This window comes from Pristiophorus japonicus, chromosome 4 (assembly GCF_044704955.1).
Source record: "Pristiophorus japonicus isolate sPriJap1 chromosome 4, sPriJap1.hap1, whole genome shotgun sequence".
Taxonomy (NCBI): domain Eukaryota; kingdom Metazoa; phylum Chordata; class Chondrichthyes; family Pristiophoridae; genus Pristiophorus; species Pristiophorus japonicus.
The window spans coordinates 297,288,215-297,310,604 of NC_091980.1; the positions used below are offsets into that span (position 1 = coordinate 297,288,215).

Below are 22,390 nucleotides of genomic sequence, written 5' to 3' on the forward strand. Positions count from 1 at the left end.
AGGGTTCCCGGCAGCAGTGGGGCGGATATGGTGACCACCGGAAAAACCACCGGGGAGAACAGGTCTTATTGGAAGGTTGAATTTCGGCCCCACTATCTATGTAAACTATGTAATCTATGCAATTGTTTACCTCAGAACCACTTCTCTTAAAAAAGACTTACTTTACCTACTGTTATCTTTAGCAAATGGACTCGCTACCCCTGTTTTATTACCCTACACTTATTTCTTTACATAAGCACTTTCCATATAAGAAGACAAGCCATGCTTTCTGCTCACAACACTTCAATGTCATCCTGTTTATATCTTGGAAAGCCTGTTGCTTTAAGATAAAAAGAAGTTTGACTGTTAACCCGTATCTCCCCAAGATGTCCAACATACATCTCTCCAATATGTCTAATGCTACCTGGCATTACAAAGAGGCAGCCAGAGGGTTTAATAGCATGTAGTAACAACTTAAAATGAAGGAAAGAGGTGTAAATCGCAGTATACGATGCAACGGTCATTTTGGTCAGCTATATGCCTCAGAAAGACAAAGTTAAATGTGACTTTGTGATACTAGTACAGTAGAATTGTCTATCTCCATAAATAATCAGGTGCCATTGGTGGGGAAACCTCAAAATATTGTGATACTGTGGTCAACGGTTGATTTTTCCAGTGTATTGAAGATTGCAACGGGTTTTTAAAAAAACTTGATAATGCAGCCTGTAACTGTTCCTCTCAGATGTTTCGCTTGACAATGACGCTGAAAACACCCCAGTGGTTGAAGAAATTATTAAAATTGTGGGACTGGCCAAAAATTTTGGGCCCACATCCGAAGAATTGAAAGAGTTGCAGCGCAAAGAGGCAGATGAGCGTCTGGCCAGAGAGGCCACTGAACATGCAGAGCGGGAACGCAGGGAGGCAGAAGAAGCTGCAGAAAGATTAGCACGCTGGGAGGTGTGGGTAAGTGAAGGAAACGTGCTTGAACTTTCTGCCAGTTAGGATAACATCCTGCACCCATGTGGCCCATGATGTTTGTTAAAATTATAACTGGACACCAAAAGAAAATTGTTGGAAATAATCGAGTTAGGTATCAGGTCCATGCTTTTAAGGGTCACTTTTGACACTTGCTTTGATCACCATAAATATTTTGATTATTTGCCACCTAATCATTATTAGAAGCTTTTTTTTAGTGTTTTGCTTTCCTCCCACCATGAATGTAACTTGATGATCTGTAATGAGATCTCTTTAATAAAGCACAGAAAATCTCAATAGGCCTGATATTTTTGACAGGAATAGTTATGTTACCTGAGTACAATTTCTCTTAAGTCTTTGTGCTCCTAGCAACCACCAGGCTGAAATCCTTGCGTACTGTCCTTGTTCCATTTCTCTCTACCACCAGCCCGTAGTTATTCTACCTAATGTTTAAACAAACAAATCTCTTGGTTCTTGGAATCCGATCCGTTAATAACAACATGGATAATTGGTAACCTCCAAATTACCAGGTACATTATATCTGCTGGTCCTGTTACATAACTTACTGGTGCCTTCCTTGCAAATTTTACCTTGTAACACTTAGCTCAGTTTTCGTTATTTGAAAATGCTGGAGCTTAAATATTATTTAATTTCTCCTATACTCTTCACCATATAATTTCCCAAGATACTATTACTGTAGTACTATCTTCAACTGGTATCCCATTAGAATTGATGTCCAATCTCTACTGCCAGTGTTTCACAATCAAATACAGACTTGTAGATGCTGTTTAAAACAGCCTCTGCATTTGTTAATAAATTGTTCTGAGACATAACCAGAATGTCACAGCCTGTCCACATTCTTTATGGATTCTGATGTCGTGTATTTCCAGTATTTTTGCTCTTATTTCAGATTTCTAGTATTTGACATTTTCCTTTTTATTGTACTAATGATTTTGTTGCTTTGTGAGCAAATGTAGCTGTTTTAAGTATTTTAATTTTATTTTATATTGTTTTTTTATATCTGTAATCCTCAATAAAACACAAATACTATGTCCTTCATGCTTGAGTGAAATCTGGATTTAGTAAATATTAGCAATTCTGAGAACTTCATTTTCAGAGTTAAAATCCTTTCCCCCTGTAAATCTTTCTTGTTGTTTTGCCTTTCTGAGGATTCCTGTGTAATATTCAAAAATGTGGCTATTCCCTGATCATTTCTAATCTACGTCAGGTTGATGGAATTGACAGTCAGTTCCTGAGAAAATAACTGTTTGACATTCTTATTACAGCTGCATTTGCATGCAATTTACAGAAGTGTGTGTTTGCATTTCTGTGTGTAAGCCGAAATGTTACTGTCCCTGGGTTTTTCATGCAGAACAAGCGCCTGGAAGAGGTAAAGAGACAAGAACAGGAATTTCTTGAAGCTCATTCGGTCCCGCTACGAAATTATTTAATGCACAACGTCATGCCTACTCTGACCCAGGGGCTGATTGAGTGCTGCAAAATCAGACCTGATGACCCAGTGGACTTTCTGGTAAGGGAATTAAAATATTGATTTCACCCCCGCCCCCGCCCCCCCCCCCCCCCCCATTCCTTCTAACTTTTTAATTATCCTCCCTTCCCTCCTTCCCCAGGACACAAGCCAACAGGGACTCATCTCTATACAACAATATTTAGCTGTGAGAACATTGCGCTCGATGATAATCAATACTGGTGCCAGGTCATGATCAGTGTCGGGTGAAATGACCAGTTTTCCATCCCAATCAGCAGTCTAGGCTGGCCTTCCACAACTGTGACTGGCCCGCCGGCTGTGAAGGGAATACTTGCTGTGAAGCGGGTGAACTACATTTGATTTAGTACCAAACATCTTTATTCCCATACACTTAACATGACAGCAACTTTTCCCTCTCCTTGAGAGTTGGCATGGCTGGCTTCACAAGTGCCAGCTGTACTCTGTTGATTCATCTTAGAAAAATGTAGACAATATATATATTTGCATATAAATATACAGTGAATGCATCACAATCCATATTTTGGAAACTACACTGAAGTCACTGGATAGCAATCACGAACAGCAGTCCCGGATGATGTCCCCCATCCCTAGCCCAGGTTGCAGTTCTACATCTGAGGCAAATTGTAGCTTCTCTATGCACCCCACCCCATCTCCCCATCACCGCTGAGATCAGCTAATGCAGCAAATTCACAAATCTGCAGTTTTTAAAGATCACACAGCTGAAAATTCCACTTATTTTCCCTGTTCCTCCTGTGACATTAAGTAAAAATATGAAGGTATGCTGAAACACAAAGGTATAGCTGGCTCCTCCCTCAAAGTTTCGATTCCTAGTCGATGTTCTCTAAAGCCAGTGATCAGATGATCATAAAACAAGAAAAGGTTTATCATCACCTACTTCAATTACACCTCCCCCAAATATCCCTACATACGCTCATGCACTCTACCTCACCCGGAACTGACCAACCATGCTAACATGTATTATATATGTCTATATTTTTAAGGCTGAGTACCTGTTCAAGAACAATCCACAAATTGAATGAAGAGAACGGAGAAGAAGTTGATATACTTCCAGACATCAAATAAATATTAAAACCAGTTCCACTGAAACGCATTAATTAGAACTATGTCTTTTAAAATTGTATATTAACAAAAGAAATTGGAGTGGAAATGTACTTTGTGGTATTAAAATCAATCCTGCTTATATATTTGAATAAGGAGACATCTATTCATTTGTACTCTTAAAAGTGCAACATCTTTGTACTATTCTGACTTTAGAAATAAATCCTATTCCTCTATTGAAAAGTCCAGCATTGGTCTATTATTTTTTTCAAAAGACTATGATTAATCTGAAGCTCAGGTCAGAAAAGTCTTATGAAACCAGCTGTGAGCAATGATGTGCTTTTTCAGGTCAAAAACAAAACCAGATGTCCATAAAATAGAAAACTTTAGGTTTAATCAGCAAAACAATTTCAGAAAGAACAAATAAAGTACAGTACTTTCCAAACGCCTGCATAAAGTGTAATGCCAAAAAGGGGCTGATGTGCGTCTTGGGCTGAGATGTCTCCTCAGCATCTCTCCCACACTGAACCTTGATCTGCAGTCTGTACAAGATGCAGGCGATTGAAAGGACCGCTGTTTGTCGATGCTGTTGATTGGTGTGGAGAAACCACTCCCTACATCAAACAGGGTAAGTAGTTGCATGTGTCACACCGGAACTGCGATCTGCTGATGTTGCTGGATTTTATTGTGCTAAATCCTAACTTTGGGATTTGTTTTTTAGGAGCTGTTAAATTCTAGTACAATTCTGACACACAGATAGAGTGACACATGTGAGCCACATAACTAATGCGTGCACTTTAAAGCAGCTAACCTTGTTTTGTTTCTTCAGTTTGAAGTACATACATTTTATTTATTCATATACCTCTATATCGTAACTTTATTTTTTTATGTAGTACAGGTTGAACTTCCCTTATCCAGAACTCCCCTTATCTGGAACTACCCCTCATCCAGAACCGTTCCCGACCACCGGGTGACACATGTGCAGAACTCCGACATGAACAAAATTGAAGTCCTTCCTCGCTGCCAACTCCCGCAATCGCTGACCTGACCCCGCAATCCTCTCCCCCCCCCCCACCCCCGCCACCGTGATCTCTTTGCCGCACTCCCAGCCCCAAGTCAGCCAGCCCGATATCCCCTTGCTCAGTACCTGTACCATCCAATTTAATGTGACCACCCCTCGTCCGGAAAAATTCCTTAACCAGAACAGGCCAGGTCTGAGAGTTCCGGAGTAAGGGAGGTTGAACCTGTATTCCAGTTTCTCGTCATTCCCTCTGAGTGACCTTCTGCATTAGGAACCACTCCTAGGTGACAAATTTGACGTGACCTGTTACCAAGCCTCTGTCACTCAATGACCAATCACTGGCCGGTGTCTGATTGTGGCTGCAGCAATTCTTTCCTTCTATATTGCTGTGCTTTCACACAGGGACAGCGATTGCCTTCGGATGGCACCTGTCCATGATGGGATGTGTTACCTGTGGGAAATTGTGTCCCATCGGTGGTCCAGCATATCTGAGCTCTAGTATGTGGTGCTACCATGTCCATACGGTTTTTAACTTGTATTTTAAATGTAATTTTTAAAATATTTATAGCAGCGCAGTCAATTTGGGTGGCTTATACACTCACCCTGGTCCTGACATACTATTACGAACTGAAGAACATAAGAAACAGGAGCAAGAGTAGACCATACGCCCCTCGAGCCTGCTCCGCCATTCAATAAGATTCCACTTTCCTGTCCGATCCCCATATGCCTTAATTCCCCTAGAGTCCAAAATGTCTATCTATCTCGGCCTTGAACATACTCATCATCATCATAGGCAGTCCCCCGAAATTGAGGAAGACTTGCTTCCACTCTAAAAGTGAGTTCTTAGGTGACTTAAACAGTCCAATACGGGAATTAAAGTCTCTGTCACAGGTGGGACAGACAGTCGTTGAAGGAAAGGGTGGGTGGGGAGTCTGGTTTGCCGCACACTCCTTCCGCTGCCTGCGCTTGCTTTCTGCATGCTCTCGGCGACGAGACTCGAGGTGCTCAGCGCCCTCCCGGATGCTCTTCCTCCACTTAGGGCGATCTTTGGCCAGGGACTCGCAGGTGTCGGTGGGGATGTTGCATTTTATCAAGGAGGCTTTGAGGGTGTCCTTGAAACGTTTTCCCACCTGGGGCTCGCTTGGCCGTGTAGGAGTTCTGAGTAAAGCGCTTGCTTTGGGAGTCCTGTGTCAGGCATGTGAACAATGTGGCTCACCCAACAGAGCTGGTCGAGTGTGGTCAGTACTTCAATGCTGGGGATGTTGATCTGATTGAGGATGCTAACGTTGGTGCTTCTATCCTCCCAGTGGATTTGCAGGAGACATTGTTGATGGTAGTTCTCCAGCGATTTGAGGTGTATATTGTATATGGTCCACGTCTCTGAGCCACACAGGAGGGCGGGTATCACTACAGCCCTGTCGACCATGAGCTTGGTGCCATATTTGTGGACCTGATCTTATTGAATGGCGGAGCAGGCTCGAGGGGCTAGCTGGCCTTCTCCTGTTCCTAATTCTTATGTTCTTATGTTCTTATCTCTCTTTGTCCAGATTTTGATCTGGCGGGCTGTGATGGGGAAGCCTGTGCTGTCAAAGGCATCGACAGCCATGACCATCTCGGCGCTTTGCTCCGCTGCCCCCTCAGTGGTGGCCAGTGGAAGCCTGCTGAGCGCGTCAGTGCAATTTTCAGTGTCGGGCCGGTGCCGGATGGAGTATTCATAAGCAGCCAGCATGAGAGCCCATCGCTGTATGTGAGCTGATGCGTTGGCATTGATAGCCTTGCCGTCTGACAACAGGGATGTGAGTGGCTTGTGGTCCGTCTCTAATTCAAACTTCCTACCAAAGAGTTACTGATGCATTTCTTTTACACCATAGACACATGCAAGCGCTTCCTTCTCGACCATTCTATATCCCCGTTCTGCTTGAGAGAGCGACCTGGAGGCATAAGCCACAGGTTGTAGTTGACCCTCAGCATTGTCCTGCTGCAACACGCACCCAACCCCATAGGACGATGCATCACATGTCAGAACCAATTTTTTTACAGAGGTCATACAGGGTCAACAACTTGTTTGAACAAAGTAGGTTTCGCGCCCAATCAAAAGCCCGTTCCTGACAGTCCCCCCAAAACCAATCGCAAACCCTTACGCAGGAGCACGTGTAGCGGCTCCAACAACGTGCTCAAGTTCGGCAGAAAGCTCCCGAAATAGTTCAACAGTCCCAGGAATGAACGCAACTCCGATGTGTTGCAGGGCCTGGGTGCTCGTCGAATCGCCTCTGTTTTGGATTCAGTGGGCCAAATCCCATCTGCAGGAACCCTCCTGCCCAGAAACTCAACCTCAGGAGCTAAGAACACACATGCCCTCGATAAAGAAGTCCCTTAGCATTTCCCCCCTGCAGGCGCCTGTGAACTTACAGAGGCTGGCCAAACGCCGGAGGTTCACTACGAAGTCCGGTATGCTCTGTCCTTCACGACGTCGGTGGGTGTAGAATCTGTGTCGGGCCATGTGTATGCTACTCGCCGGTTTGAGGTGCTCCCCAATCAATTTGCTAAGTTCTTCAAAGGTTTTGTCCGCCGGCTTTTTGGGTGCTAGTAAGTCCTTCATGAGCGCGTAAGTCTTTGGTCCGCAGCTGGTCAAAAGGTGAGCCCTTCGCTTGTCGGCCGCTGCATCCCCCAGCCATTCTTTCGTAACGAAGCTTTGCTGAAGCCTCTCGACAAAATCGTCCCAGTCTTCCCCAACACAGTACCATTCCTCTGTGCTATCGGTGGCCATTCTCGTGGGTCGTGAATTCCCGTTTCTCGTCGCCAATGTAAAGTCCTTACTCTACAGTATGAAACCACACGAGGCACATTCTGGGGACAAGGTCACTCTGTGACCTTAACTCTTTATTCACAGGACTCCAAAGATGATGACCCTGCGTGGGACCTCCCTTTTTATACCTGTGTGATCAGGTAAGGAGTATCTCCCACAAGTTCACCCCTTGTGGTCAAAGTGTGCATCTAGGTTGAGTGTATACAGTAATACAGTGGTGTTACATTGTGGTTACATACATGACAGGGACAGACTTGGATCTGGCCTGGAGACGACGAAGGTTGAACAGGTTCCCACTGGTTCTATAGTTTAGTTCCACTCCAGCGGGGAGCTTGTTGAGTGTGAGGTGGAGCATTGCAGCGAGGAAGATCGAGAAGGGGGTTGGTGCACTGGCGCAGCCCTGCTTGACCCCAGATTGGGTCTGTGATGGATGCATTGGTCAAGATCATGGTTTGCATGTCGTCGTGGAGCAGGCAGAGGATGGCGACAAACATTTGGGGGCATCCAAAATGGAGGAGGACGCTCCATAGTCCCTCACAGTTATGCGTGTCAAAGAACTTTGTATGGTCAAAGAAGACCATGTACAAGGGTTGGTGCTGTTCCCTGCATTTGTCTTGCAGTTGTCGCGCCATAAAGATCATGTCCGTTGTACCCCGTAGTACTCCAGGAGGAGCTCCTCAGCCACAGTGAGAAGACGGTTGAGGAGGATTCTAGCGATGACTTTCCCAGTGGCTAATAACAGGGAGAGTCCTCTGTAGTTGCCTAAGTCGGACTTGTCCCCTTTTTTAAAAATGGTCACAATTACTGCATCTCTGAGTAATCGATTACTACGCACTCACCCTGGTCCTGACATACTATTACGAACTTAAGAACATAAGAAACAGGAGCAAGAGTAGGCCATACGGCCCCTTGAGCCTGCTCCACCATTCAATAAGATCATGGCTGATCTTCAACCTCAACTCCACTTTCCCATCTGATCCCCATATGCCTTAATTCCCCTAGAGTCCAAAAGTCTATCTATCTCGGCCTTGAACATACTCAACGCCCTCTGGGGTAAGGAATTCCAAAGATTCATATCCTGCTGTGAAGAAATTCCTCCTCATCTCAATCTTAAATGGCCGACCCCTTATCCTGAGATAATGCCTCCTAGTTCTAGACTCTCCAGCCAGGGGAAACAACCTCTCAGCATTTACCCTGTCAAGCTCCCTCTGAATCTAAACTCCAGAGTTTATGGGCCCATTCCACTCAATCTCTCATAGGACAACCCTTACAGCCCAGAAATCAATCTAGTTAACCTTTGTTGCACCGCCTCCAAGGAGTGATGGCTGCTATTTAATTGGTTGCCATAAGTGATGGTTGCCATAAACTTGAGCTTATCCAAAACTGACCTACATTGGTTCCCAGTCCAGCAAGGGCATCAAATGCCTCATTTTTTAAATTCTCATCCTCGTCTTTAAATTCCTCCATAGTCTCGTCCCCTCCCTATCTCTGTAACCTCCTCCAGCCTTACAACCCTCCGAGAACTCTGTGTTCCTCTAACTCTGGCCTCTTGTACAACCCCCCGCTCCCTTTGCCCTACCATTGACGGCTGTGCCTTCATCCGTCTAAGGTCTGGAATTCCTTCCCTAAACCTCTCTACCTCACCTCCTGTCTCTTCCATTAGGACGCTGCTTAAAAGCAACTTGTTTGACCAAGCTTTTGATCCCCTATCCTAATATCGTCTTCTTTATTCAGTGTCAATTTTTGTCTGATAACGCTCCTGTGAAGCACCTTGGGACCTTTAGAGGACACTAACAATATTCCGACAGTGGATAGTCAAGGGGCTATGGGGGGGAGGAACTTAACACAATCACAATCATTAAGGAGGTGGTACTCAGTAAGATAATGGAACTAAAGGCAGATAAATCCCCTGAACCTGATGGCTTGCATCCTCGGGTCTTAAGAGAAGTAGCGGCAGGGATTGTGGATGCACTGGTTGTAATTTATCAAAATTCCCTAGATTCTGGGTAGATCCCAGCAGATTGGAAAACTGCAAATGTAACGCCCCTATTTTAAAAAAGGAGGCAGACAAAAAACAGGAAACTATAGATTAGTTAGTCTAACATCTGTGGTTGGGAAAATGTTGGAGTCCATTATTAAAGAAGCAGTAGCAGGACATTTGGAAAAGCAAAATTTGGTCAGGCAGAGTCAGCATGGATTTACGAAGGGGAAGTCATGTTTGACAAATTTTCTGGAGTTCTTTGAGGATGTAACGAACAGGAAGGATAATGGGGAACCAGTGGATGTGGTGTATTTGGACTTCCAGAAGGCATTTGACAAGGTGACACATAAAAGGTTACTGCACAAGATAAAAGTTCACGGGGTTGGGGTTAATATATTAGCATGGATAGAGGATTGGCTAACTAACCGAGAACAGAGAGTCAGAATAAATGGTTCATTCTCTGGTTGGCAACCAGTAACTAGTGGGGTGCCGCAGGGATCAGTGCTGGGACCCCAACTATTTACAATCTATATTAACGACTTGGAAGAAGGAACTGAGTGTAAAGTAGCCAAGTTTGCTGATGATACAAAGATGGGAGGAAAAGCAATGTGTGAGGAGGACACAAAAATCTGCAAAAGGACATAGGCAGGCTAAGTGAGTGGGCAAAAATTTGGCAGATGGACTATAATGTTGGAAAGTGTGAGGTCATGCACTTTGGCAGAAAAAAAATCAAAGAGCAAGTTATTATTTAAATGAAGAAAGATTGCAAAGTGTTGTAGTACAGCGGGACCTGAGGGTATTTATGCATGAAACACAAAAGGATAGTATGCAGGTACAGCAAGTGATCAGGAAAGCCAATGGAATCTTGGCCTTTATTGCAAAGGGGATGTAGTATAAATGCAGGGAAGTCTTGCTACAGCTATATAAGGTATTGGTGAGGCCACACCTGGAATACTGCGTGCAGTTTTGGTTTCCATTGTTACGAAAGGATATACTTGCTTTGGAAGCAGTTCAGAAAAGGTTCACTAGGTTGAATCCGGGGATGAGGGTGTTGACTTATGAGGAAAGATTGAGTAGGTTGGGCCTCTACTCATTGGAATTCAGAAGAATGGGAGGTGATCTTATCGAAACGTATAAGATTATGAGGGGTTGCAGAGATGATGTTTCCACTGATGGGGGAGACTAGAACTAGGGGGCATAATTTTAGAATAAGGGGCCGTCCATTTAAAACAGAGATGAGGAGAAATTTCTTCTCTCAGAGGGTTGTAAATCTGTGAAATTTGCTGCCTCAGAGAGCTATGGTAGCTGGGACATTGAATAAATTTAAGACAGACATAGACAGTTTCTTAAACGATAAGGGGATAAGGGGTTATGGGGAGTGGGCAGGGAAGTGGAGCTGAGTCCATGATCAGATCAGCCATGATCTTATTGAATGGCGGAGCAGGCTCGTGGGACCGTATGGCCTACTCCTGTTCCTATTTCTTATGTTCTTATGTTTCACTACACTAAAGATGCTATATAAAGTCAAATTGTTGCTTTCCATTGTTTGTTATTTTTGTCTTTTAAATAAAAAGTAGACTTCTTCTTCATTTGTTGAATCTGGCATATGCAAATAGCAACTGTTGCCATCCGACTGAGTAAAAAGAAATCACTTCAAGAAATGTTTATGACAAGCAGTCAGTTAAACTTTCTCTTCTCTGCCATATATCGGGCCCGAGTTTGTTCGATTTACTGTCGGGTCTCGATGTTTTCTGGGTGCTCTCCCCTCTGAGCGAGTTTGGTCTGGTCCTCATTGCCGGCGGGGAGAGAAGACCGCTGGGTACCGTCCGCTGGCATGCGCCGGCGTGCAACGCCCACAAGAGTCCTCCCACCCGCTGCGTCCCCAGTTTGGTCCGGGCGGTCCTCCGCTCCAGCAGCGGAAAAGACCGGCGCTTGGAGGCAGGTTTTACCTGAACGGTAAGTATGAAGACCTGCAAAAAAAGGTGAGGGCACTTCTTTTCTTTATTTCTTTTGCAGGGATTTAGGTGGATGGGTTCCTCTGAAGGATTTCTGGTGATTTTTAAAAAATTGTTTTGAAAACATTTTATTTTTCCCGTTCCCCCCCCTCCCTGGGCCCGACTCTATCCTTGCGGTACTTTGCCGAGGATCTCATTTGCCGGCCACAATGGGACCTACTGCCCGTTGCCGCTCAGAATCGGCGTGCAAGGCCCATTTTTGCCGCCGGGCGATCTTTCCCATTTTTTCATGAAACTTCCGCCCAAAGTACCGTCAGGATCTTAGTGGTCCTTTGGACGGTACTTGGGTGGAACTCAGGTTTCACCAAACTCAGCTAATAAAATAAAATATTAATAAGAAAAAAAGATTTGCATTTCTATAGCACCTTTCACGACTTCAGAACATCCCAAAACGCTTTACAGCCAATGAAGTTGTCATGAATGTACTTTTGGGATCACTAGCCACTGGATGGTGTCACTGTTGGAGGCCACATGTGTGCAGCCCAAGTATAAAAGTCCAGCCATTTTGTATATTCGTCACTTTGGGCCTTAATAAAGCAGAGCCAAGGTCATACCTCTTGGAGTTAAACAGTATTCAGTCTCACAGTTATTGCATACACAACATTTTGCGACGAGGCAACAAGAACCTTTACATGCAAAAATGAGCACAATTGGATTGTTGGAGTGATTTGTGGAAGGAGAAGATTGGGCAGACTTTGTGAGCCGTTTGAGCCAGTTCTTCGTGGCCAACAAAATGGAGGAGGTCGGCGACGCAGATCGGCACCGGGCGGTGTTTCTCACGGTTTGCGGTCCAAAAATTTATGTCTGATAAAGAATCTACTCCTGCCTGTGAGTCCAACAGAGAAGATGTATGAAGAATTGTGTATACTGGTACAGGACCACCTTAAGCCAGATGAAGGCATCATCATCTCGAGATACAGATTTTACACGCACGTTCGCTCAGAGGGCCAGGATGCGCGGAATTTGTTGCCGACCTGAGACGTCTAGCGGGACCGTGTAAGTTCGGGGCTGTGTTGGCAGACATGCTGCGGGACTTCTTTGTAATCGGCATCAACCACGAGGTGATCCTGCGTAAGCTACTGGCGGTGGGGACGTTGGACTTGAACAGGGCCATCACAATCGCTCAGTCATGCATGCCGACGGATAGAAGTCTAAAGCAGATATCAGTGAAAAATTGAAACTCGGCAAGTACTGTAAATATGATTGATTCGGCGTTCGGCAGAACGGCATATGGCAGGGCCTACCCGACTGCGTACGCGAAACCTGTGGCTGTCCAAAGTCTGTCAGCGGGAATGCATCCGATTTCTCCATGTTGGCGTTGTGGGGGAAATCACCGGCACCAGCAGTGCAGATTTAAGCAATATAGTTGCAAAGGCTGTCTGAGAGTGGTGCATCTCCAGGGCAAGTGTCTGCAGATGAGCAAGCGTGCTGCGACACACAATGTGGAGGATGATGGTCAGACTAATGCGGAACCGGATACGCAATCTGAGATACCAGAGGAGGAAGTGTATGGACTGTACTCATTCCTAACTAAGAGCAAACCGATAATGATCAACGTGAAATTTAATGGGGTGCCGGTATCGATGGAACCGGACACGGGGGCGAGTCAATCGATAATGAGCCAGAGGTCATTCGACAAACTGTGGGATACTAAGGGGATACTAAGGCTTTGAGGCCCAGGCTGAGTCCAGTCAATGCCAAGTTGCGCACGTACACCAAAGAACTCATAATGGTGATTGGCAGTGCCACAATTAAAGTGTCATATGACGGTGCGGTTCATGAGTTACCACTGTGGATTGTCCCAGGCAATGGCCCAATGCTGTTCGGCAGGAACTGGCTTGAAAAAATCAGATGCGATTGGAACAACATCAAGGCGTTGTCTTCGGAGAAAGGTACATGAGCCCATGTACTGAGCAAGTTCCCCTCGCTGTTCGAACCAGGCATCGGCATCTTCACGGGAGCAAAGGTGCAGATCCACGTGGACTCGGATGCAAGACCCGTCCATCATAAAGCTCGGGCAGTTCTGTATATGATGAGGGAGAAGGTCGAAATTGAACTGGACAGATTCCAGCATGAAGGGATCATATCACCAGTTGAATTTAATGAATGGGCCAGCCCCATTGTTCCTGTGCTGAAAAGTGATGGCATAGTCAACAGGGTTTCGAAACAGGATCAGTACCCGTTACCGAAGGCTGATGACTTGTTTACAACACTAGCTGGGGGTAAGTCGTTCACCAAACTGGACTTGATGTCAGCCTACATGACACAGGAGCTGGTCGAGACGTCGAAGAGACTTACGTGCATTAACATTCATAAAGGACTGTTTATTTAGAATTCGCTCGGCTGCAGCAATATTTCAGAGGAAGTGGAGAGTCTACTGAAGTCCGTCCCCAGAACCGTCGTGTTCGAAGATGACATCCTGATCACAGGTCATGACTCCAAGGAACATCTGAACAACCTGGAAGAGGTCCTACATTGTCTGGACAAAGTGGGACTCAGACTGAAACGCTCGATGTGCATCTTCATAGCACCAGAGGTCATTTTCCTGGGGAGGAAAATTGCTGCTGATGGCATCAGGCCCTGAAGAATGCATCCAAGCCGCAGAATGTGACAGAGCTGCATTCGTTCCTGGGTCTACTCAACTACTTCGGTAACTTCCTACCTAAATTGAGCACCTTATTAGAACTACTGCACATGCTGCTAAGAAAAGGCGACAACTGGGTGTGGGGTGCGTCTCAAAACAGAGCTTTTGAGAAAGCCACTAATCTGCTTTGCTCTAACAAGCTGCTGATACATTATGACCCATGTAAACATTTAGTATTGGCCTGTGATGCTTCGTCATATGGAATTGGTTGCGTACTCCAACAAGCTAATGAGTCGGGTAAACTTCAACCAATCGCGTACGCTTCAAAAAGTTTGTCTAAAGCGAAAAGAACCTACAGCATGGTAGAGAAAGAAGCACTAGCCTGTGTGTATGGGGTTAAAAAGATGCATCAGTGCCTGTTCGGTCTTCAGTTTGAACTGGTGACAGATCACAAGCCGCTCATTTCACTGTTCTCTGAAAACAAAGGTATCAATACCAATGCTTCATCCCGCATCCAGAGGCGGGCGCTGACATTATCCGCTTATGATTATGTCATTCGCCATAGGCTGGCACCGAGAATTGAGCCGATGCTTTGAGCTGTCTGCCACTGCCCACACCAGAGGTGGAAACGCCACAACCAGCGGACCTATTGTTAGTTATAGATGCTTTTGAGAGTGAAGGAACACCTGTCACGGCTCAACAAGTTAAGACCTGGACCAGCCAGGACCCGATTTTATCGGTGGTGAAGAGTTGCATCCTCAAAGGTGATTGGTCTGCCATAACCAAGCAAATGTGCGAGGAGACCAAACTTTACATTCATCGCAAAGATGAACTGTCCATTCAGTTGGATTGTATACTGTGGGGCAATCGTGTTATTATGCCCAAGGGAGAGAGAAATGTGTATGTGAGCTACATAGCACACATCTTGGCATTGTAACGATGAAAGCCAGCACCAGGTCTCATGTATGGTGACCGGGAATTGACTCTGAGCTGGAATCATGTGTGCATCAGTGTAACATTTGCATGCAGCTCAGCAAAGCAGCAGCGGAATCGCCGCTGAGTCATGGCCGTCCAAACCATGGTCCAGGATCCACATAGACTTTGCAGGTCCCTTCCTGGGAAGATGTTTTTAGTTGTGGTGTTGCATATTTGAAATGGATAGAGTGTATAATCATGTCATCCAGCATATCCACAGCTACCATTGAGAATCTCAGTATCATGTTCGCGACACATGGTCAGCCTGACATTGTTGTTAGCGACAACGGATCGTGCTTCACCAGTCAGGAGTTTCAAGAGTTCATGAAACTCAATGGTATCAAACATGTAAGGTCAAACCTGCATCCAATGGGCAAGCAGAATGTGTTGTCCAAATCATAAAGCAGAGTATGAAGCGAGTAACCCAAGGGTCACTGCAGACCCGCCTGTCATGAATACTGCTGAGTTACAGGACAAGACCATACATGCTTACCGGGGTCATAGAAACATAGAAACATAGAAAATACGTGCAGGAGTAGGCCATTCGGCCCTTTGAGCCTGCACCACCATTCAATGAGTTCATGACTGAACATGCAGCTTCAGTACCCCATTCCTGCTTTCTCGCCATACCCCTTGATCCCCCTAGTAGTAAGGACTACATCTAACTCCTTTTTGAATATATTTAGTGAATTGGCCTCAACAACTTTCTGTGGTAGAGAATTCCACAGGTTCACCACTCTCTGGGTGAAGAAGTTTCTCCTCATCTCAGTCCTAAATGGCTTACCCCTTATCCTTAGACTGTGACCCCTGGTTCTGGACTTCCCCAACATTGGGAACATTCTTCCTGCATCTAATCTGTCTAAACCTGTCAGAATTTTAAACGGTTCTATGAGATCCACTCTCATTCTTCTGAACTCCAGTGAATACAAGCCCAGTTGATCCAGTCTTTCTTGATATGTCAGTCCCGCCATCCCGGGAATCAGTCTGGTGAACCTTCACTGCACTCCCTCAATAGCAAGAATGCCCTTCCTCAAGTTAGGAGACCAAAACTGTACACAATACTCCAGGTGTGGCATCGCCAAGGCCCTGTACAACTGTAGTAACACCTCCCTGCCCCTGTACTCAAATCCCCTCGCTAGGAAGGCCAACATGCCATTTGCTTTCTTAACCGCCTGCTGTACCTGCATGCCAACCTTCAATGACTGATGTACCATGACACCCAGGTCTCGTTGCACCTCCCCTTTTCCTAATCTGTCACCATTCAGATAATAGTCTGTCTCTCTGTTTTTACCACCAAAGTGGATAACCTCACATTTATCCACATTATACTTCATCTGCCATGCATTTGCCCACTCACCTAACCTATCCAAGTCACTCTGCAGCCTCATAGCATCCTCCTCGCAGCTCACACTGCCACCCAACTTAGTGTCATCCGCAAATTTGGAGATACTACATTTAATCCCCTCGTCTAAATCATTAATGTACAATGTAAACAGCTGGGGCCCCAGCACAGAACCTTGCAGTACCCCACTAGTCACTGCCTGCCATTCTGAAAAATACCCATTTACTCCTACTCTTTGCTTCCTGTCTGACAACCAGTTCTCAATCCATGTCAGCACATTACTCCCAATCCCATGTGCTTTAACTTTGCACATTAATCTCTTGTGTGGGACCTTGTCGAAAGCCTTCTGAAAGTCCAAATACACCACATCAACTGGTTCTCCCTTGTCCACTCTACTGGGAACATCCTCAAAAAATTCCAGAAGATTTGTCAAGCATGATTTCCCTTTCACAAATCCATGCTGACTTGGACCTATCATGTCATCTCTTTCCAAATGCGCTGCTATGACATCTTTAATAATTGATTCCATCATTTTACCCACTACTGATGTCAGGCTGACCGGTCTATAATTCCCTGTTTTCTCTCCCTCCTTTTTTTAAAAAGTGGGGTTATATTGGCTACCCTCCACTCCATAGGAACTGATCCAGAGTCAATGGAATGTTGGAAAATGACTGTCAATGCATCCGCTATTTCCAAGGCCACCTCCTTAAGTACTCTGGGATGCAGTCCATCAGGCCCTGGGGATTTATCGGCCTTCAATCCCATCAATTTCCCCAACACAATTTCCCGACTAATAAGGATTTCCCTCAATTCCTCCTTCTTACTAGACCCTCTGACCCCTTTTATATCCGGAAGGTTGTTTGTGTCCTCCTTAGTGAATACCGAACCTAAGTACTTGTTCAATTGGTCTTCCATTTCTTTGTTCCCCGTTATGACTTCCCCTGATTCTGACTGCAGGGGACCTACGTTTGTCTTTACTAACCTTTTTCTCTTTATATATCTATAGATCTCGCCTGCTGAACTAATGATGAAGAGAGGTCTTAAGACCAAGCTATCTCTTGTACACCCTGACTTGAATAATCATGTTGACTATAGAATACAAAGTCAGCAAGGGTATCACGATCGCGCAGCTGTGTCATGCGATATTTCTGTAAATGATCCTGTATATGTTCTGAATTATGGTCAGGGTCCCAAGTGGATCGCTGGTCCTATCATGGTCAAGGAGGGCAATAGAGTATTTATTGTCAAACTCAAAAATGGGCAAACATGCAGGAAACATATGGATCAGGCAAAGTGCGGCACACAGACGAACCGGAACACTTGGAGGAAGAGACAATCGACGACCAACCAACCTACCCCCAGTCATCAGAGGACTCAGTGGTCATCAGTGAATCGGGACTTTCAATCACTGACATGTTCAATGAAAATGGACTTTCAATCCCTGACATGGCCATTGCCACTTCCACCAGGTCAGCCACCCAGCCACCAGTCACAACAGACCCTGAACACTCGCCCAAGGCTGGAGTTAAATTGAGACGGTCAACCCTGGAGCGTAAAACACCGGACTGTCTCAATTTGTAAAAGACTGTGTTAATATCTCAGAGGGGGGTAATGTCATGTATGCACTTTTGGGATCACTAGCCACTAGATGGCGTCACTGTTGGAGGCCATTGGGCTGCACGCACGTGTGTGCAGCCCAAGTATAAAATGTCAGCCATTTTGTATATTAGTCACTTTGGGCCTTAATAAAGCAGAGCCATGGTCATAGCTCTTGGAGTTAAACAGTATTCAGTCTAACAGTTATTGCATACACAACAGAAGTGTAGTCACTGTTGTAATGTAGTGTTATATTTGCAGATTATAGATATACTCTCTGCGTAGTCACTGCCTAGTTGCATAAGATGGAGACCTGATGTACTATCAATAAGGTTTACACTGTGTATATACTATATTGGCACCACTAGAGGGTGCAACTTGGAGACCGGGGTTTCCTGCCCTGGTGGCAGGTGCTGTATAAAAAGGTAGCCACCATGCGGCTGCCTCACTCTGGAATTACGAATAAAGGACCAAGGTCACTACAGTTTGAGTACAACACATTGCCTCGTGGAGTCATTCATAAGTACATTACAGACATAACATGTAGAAACGCCGCAGCCAATTTGTGCCCAGCAAGCTCTCACAAACAGCAATGTGATAATGACCAAATTATCTGTTTTTTGTGGTGTTGATTGAGGGATAAATATTTGCCAGGAATTCGGGGAAAACTCTCCAGCTCTTTTTCAAAATAGTACCTTGGGATCTTTTACGTCCACCTGAGAGAGCAGGCGGGGCCTTGTTTAAACATCTCATCCGAAAGACGGCTCCTCTGACAGTGCAGCGCTCCCTCGGTACTGCACTGGAGTGTCAGCCTAGATTTTTATGCTCAAGTCTCTGGAGTTGTCTGAAGGACAACAACTCTCTTTTAGGTATCAGCCTTGGCTCAGCGGTAGCACTTTGGGATGTCCTGAACTTGTGAAAGGTGCTATATAAAATGCAAGTCCTCCCTTTCTTTCTGTTATTTAAGAAAGGAATTATTTTAAGTACGCCATTTTAGATAAAACCAACATCGCAATGTCAGTAGCAGCCAAAAATGTGATTTGAAGAGGCAGTACACAAATGGAGTGACCACAGGTCAGCCGCTATGTAAACTATCTGGCTGTACACATTTAATAGTTCCCACAAACTGAAGATATTACATTGTTCACCATTATTGTCACACACGAGCAGCGGTTGAAGAAGACAAGGTCTCCTCAAATCCAGCCCTAGTAGACGTGTGCAAACAAATAAAAGACACCCTGGAAAGAGCTTCTGTTCCTGACTGCAGCCACACAATCTTTACAGGACAAAAAAACCCGTCCACGTTTTCACTTCATTCTTTCAAAATAACGTTTGAGATTAGCCCAATGGAGGCTTGCTAAGATCAGACCACATTGAAATACCTGAGGTTAAACATTTAAGACTGAATTAAAATCTCTGGATAAAATCTTCAGCAAACAACTTCTGCTTTTGTAAACATTCCCCAGTAAACAGAATTATCTGCAGAACAAATCGTGATTATACAGGCACTAAACCACTCATCAGCAACTCTGACTTTCCTGTGCAAGCGCAAGGTTCTGTTCTCATACATCACAAGATACTTCAAGGTGAGGAAGGCGATTCGGCCAACTTAATTCATCCATCCAGAACTACCTTACCCTCACGGCATTGCTGCATGCATGCAGTGGCCCGGAAATCGGCCTGGTCCCGGCCTGCAAGACCATCAGCAGGCTGGGGCCATTGGAGGGAGCAGCGTGCGGTGGCATGCCACTGCAGGGAGCAGCGTGTGCTGCTGCAGGAGGGCGACGGCTGTGAAGCTAGGTCGCTGATTGCAGTGCGGCCAGGCACAGCATGAGGGGCGAAGGAGCAGCAAGAGGGCCCAGGGGCAGCACGGGCCAGCCCACACTGCGATATGTGTGCGCACTAGGTCCGTGCAGCAGAGCTGGTCTCCAGTCGTCGTGGGTAATCCTTGCCACTGGACCAAGACCGAGCTCTGTCAAGCCCGTGTGGTGGCTGGTGTGCAACGGCCACCACGCGTTAAAAAAATCCACGCACAGGCATCTTCTACCCTTCAAGATGTAATTCGGGACCTGGAATATTAGATCCTTTGAAACACCTGTGAACTCATCCCTTTTTGGTGTGGAAGCAAGTCATCCTCACTTTGAGGATTGCCTATGATGATGATGATGCTGCATTATTAAAGAAGCAGTAGCAGGACATTTGGAAAAGCAAAATTCGGTCAGTCAGAGTCAGCATGGACTTATGAAGGGGAAGTCATCTTTGACAAATTTGCTGGAATTCTTTGAGGATGTAATGAACAGGGTGGATAAAGGGGAAACCAGTGGATGTGGTATTTGGACTTCCAGAAGGCAGTTGACAAGGTGCCACATAAAAGGTTACTGCACAAAGTTCATGGGGTTGGGGGTAATATATGAGCATTGATGGAGGATTGGCTATCGAATAGAAAACAGAATAAATGGTTTATTCTCGGGTTGGCAATCAGTAACCAGTGGGGTGCCGCAGGGATCAGTGTTGGGACCCCAGCTATTTACAAACTATATTAACGACTTGGAGGAAGAGACCGAATGTAACGTTGCCAAGTTTGCTGACGAGGCAAAGATGGGAGGAAAAACAATGTGTGAGGACACAAAAAATCTGCAAAAGGACATTGACAGGTTAAGTGAGTCGGCAAAAATTTGTCAGATGGAGTATAATGTTGGAAAGTGTGAGGTCATGCACTTTGGCAGAAAAAAAATCAAAGAGCAAGTTATTATTTAAATGGAGAAAGATTGCAAAGTGCTGCAGTACAGCGGGGCCTGGGGGTACTTGTGCATGAAACACAAAAGGTTAGTATGCATGTACAGCAAGTGATCAGGAGGGCCAATAGTATCTTGGCCTTTATTGCAAAGGGAATGGAGTATAAAAGCAGGGAAGTCTTACTACAGCTATATAAGGTATTGGTGAGGCCACACCTGGAATACTGCGTGCAGTTTTGGTTTCCATATTTAAGAAAGGATATACTTACTTTGCAAGCAGTTCGGAGAAGGTTCACAAGGTTGATTCCAAAGATGAGGGGGTTGACTTATGAGGAAAGGTTGAATAGGTTGGGCCTCTACTCATTGGAATTCAGAAGAATGAGAGGTGATCGTATCGAAACATATAAGATAATGAGGGGACTTGACAAAGTGGATGCAGAGAGGATGTTTCCACTGATAGGGGAGACTTGTAATGTTTGTAGTGCCACACTATGGATGTGGACATATTGTGTACTGCAATTGCACAGTTAATAATTAAACAGAACCAGGCAGATTTCCAGAGGCTTCTGACAGAGCTGCCTGCCATGTTAGGAAGCTGTGTGTTCTGTGAATATATCTCATTTGGCGATTGAGATGGGATTTTTCGGATGATTTAAAGCTTAAATTTTGTTGGGGAAGGATTCAGCCAGCCGACAGAGAGACTTTGGAAGTTTCTATCTTTGGAAAAAAGCTACAAAATCCGAGGTAAAATACAGCACACGGTGTGAACAGCTAGAGATTAAAATGGCAGGTGTAATTGGATATTTGGGGGAATATAGACACGACCGGGAATGTTTTAAAGCGTATGTGGATCGGCTAGAAATGTATTTCACTGCAAATAACATAATCAAAGTTCCAGACAATGCAGTCCAGAACCGGGCTGTGTTGGAATGTAAGAAAGCGATCTTCTTATCGGAGGAGGGTCCGGCATTATACGAAACCCTTGTAAATCTGCTTGTGCCTGATGAGCCAAAGGACACAGCGCTTAAAGAGATTTTAACGAAGCTGGAGCAGCACTATAACCCCAAACTGTTGGAAATTGCTGAAAGCTATCGTTTGGGGATTCGGAATCAAAAGGCTGATGAAAATATCAGTGATTACATCATAGCATTAAAAAAGCTATCGATGCACTGTAATTTTGGAAACTTTCAAAACCGCGCATTACGGGATCGTTTTGTTTGTGAGGTGAAAAATGATGCGATCAGAAGGAAGTTATTGACGATGGATGACTTGACTTTTGAGATTGCTTGTCAGACAGCGAGATCGATGGACATGGCCGAACAATATTCCCGAGAATTAAATAATAATTACAGTCGTCAGTCAACCGAGGTAAATCACCTGCAGGTTCAAAGTAAAAGACGGTGGGGGCCCAAAGTCTCAGAAACTGGAAATTCTAACAGAGCGTTGAAGTCGTGCTATATGTGCCTGGGACAATACATTGCTCAAAGTTGTCCATACGTGAAGGCAGAGTATTTCTTCTGCAGAAAGACTGGGCATCTTGTGAAGGCATGCCGACTGAAGGGTAAACCAGCTTTTAAAGCTATGAGTCCAGTGTTCAAAGCTATGAGTAGAAATCCCAAGAGACTACATAGCATTGAAGAACAACAACAGGACGAGGAGATGTTAGAGTTACATGTCATCAGGAGCATGAGGTTAACGGACAGCGATTCGGAAAGCATCAAAATCCACATAGATGTTGCGGGATTCAAGATACCAATGGAAATTGACACCGGTGCATCCATGAGTGTAGTACCGGAGTCACTATATCGCGAC

General features: G+C 45.1%; 1 protein-coding gene across 1 annotated transcript in view; it reads left to right on the forward strand.

Annotated features, from left to right (window-relative positions):
- The window catches only part of ak7b (adenylate kinase 7b), a 78,364-nt gene extending 74,598 nt beyond the window's left edge, over window positions 1–3,766 (forward strand). The window contains exons 16-18 of the mRNA XM_070879613.1: window positions 722–942; window positions 2,327–2,485; window positions 3,466–3,766. Of these exons, the coding sequence (XP_070735714.1) occupies window positions 722–942; window positions 2,327–2,485; window positions 3,466–3,504 (419 nt within the window). The 3' untranslated portion in view covers window positions 3,505–3,766. The remainder of the gene's footprint in view (window positions 1–721; window positions 943–2,326; window positions 2,486–3,465) is intronic.
- The last annotated feature ends 18,624 nt before the right edge of the window (window positions 3,767–22,390 follow it).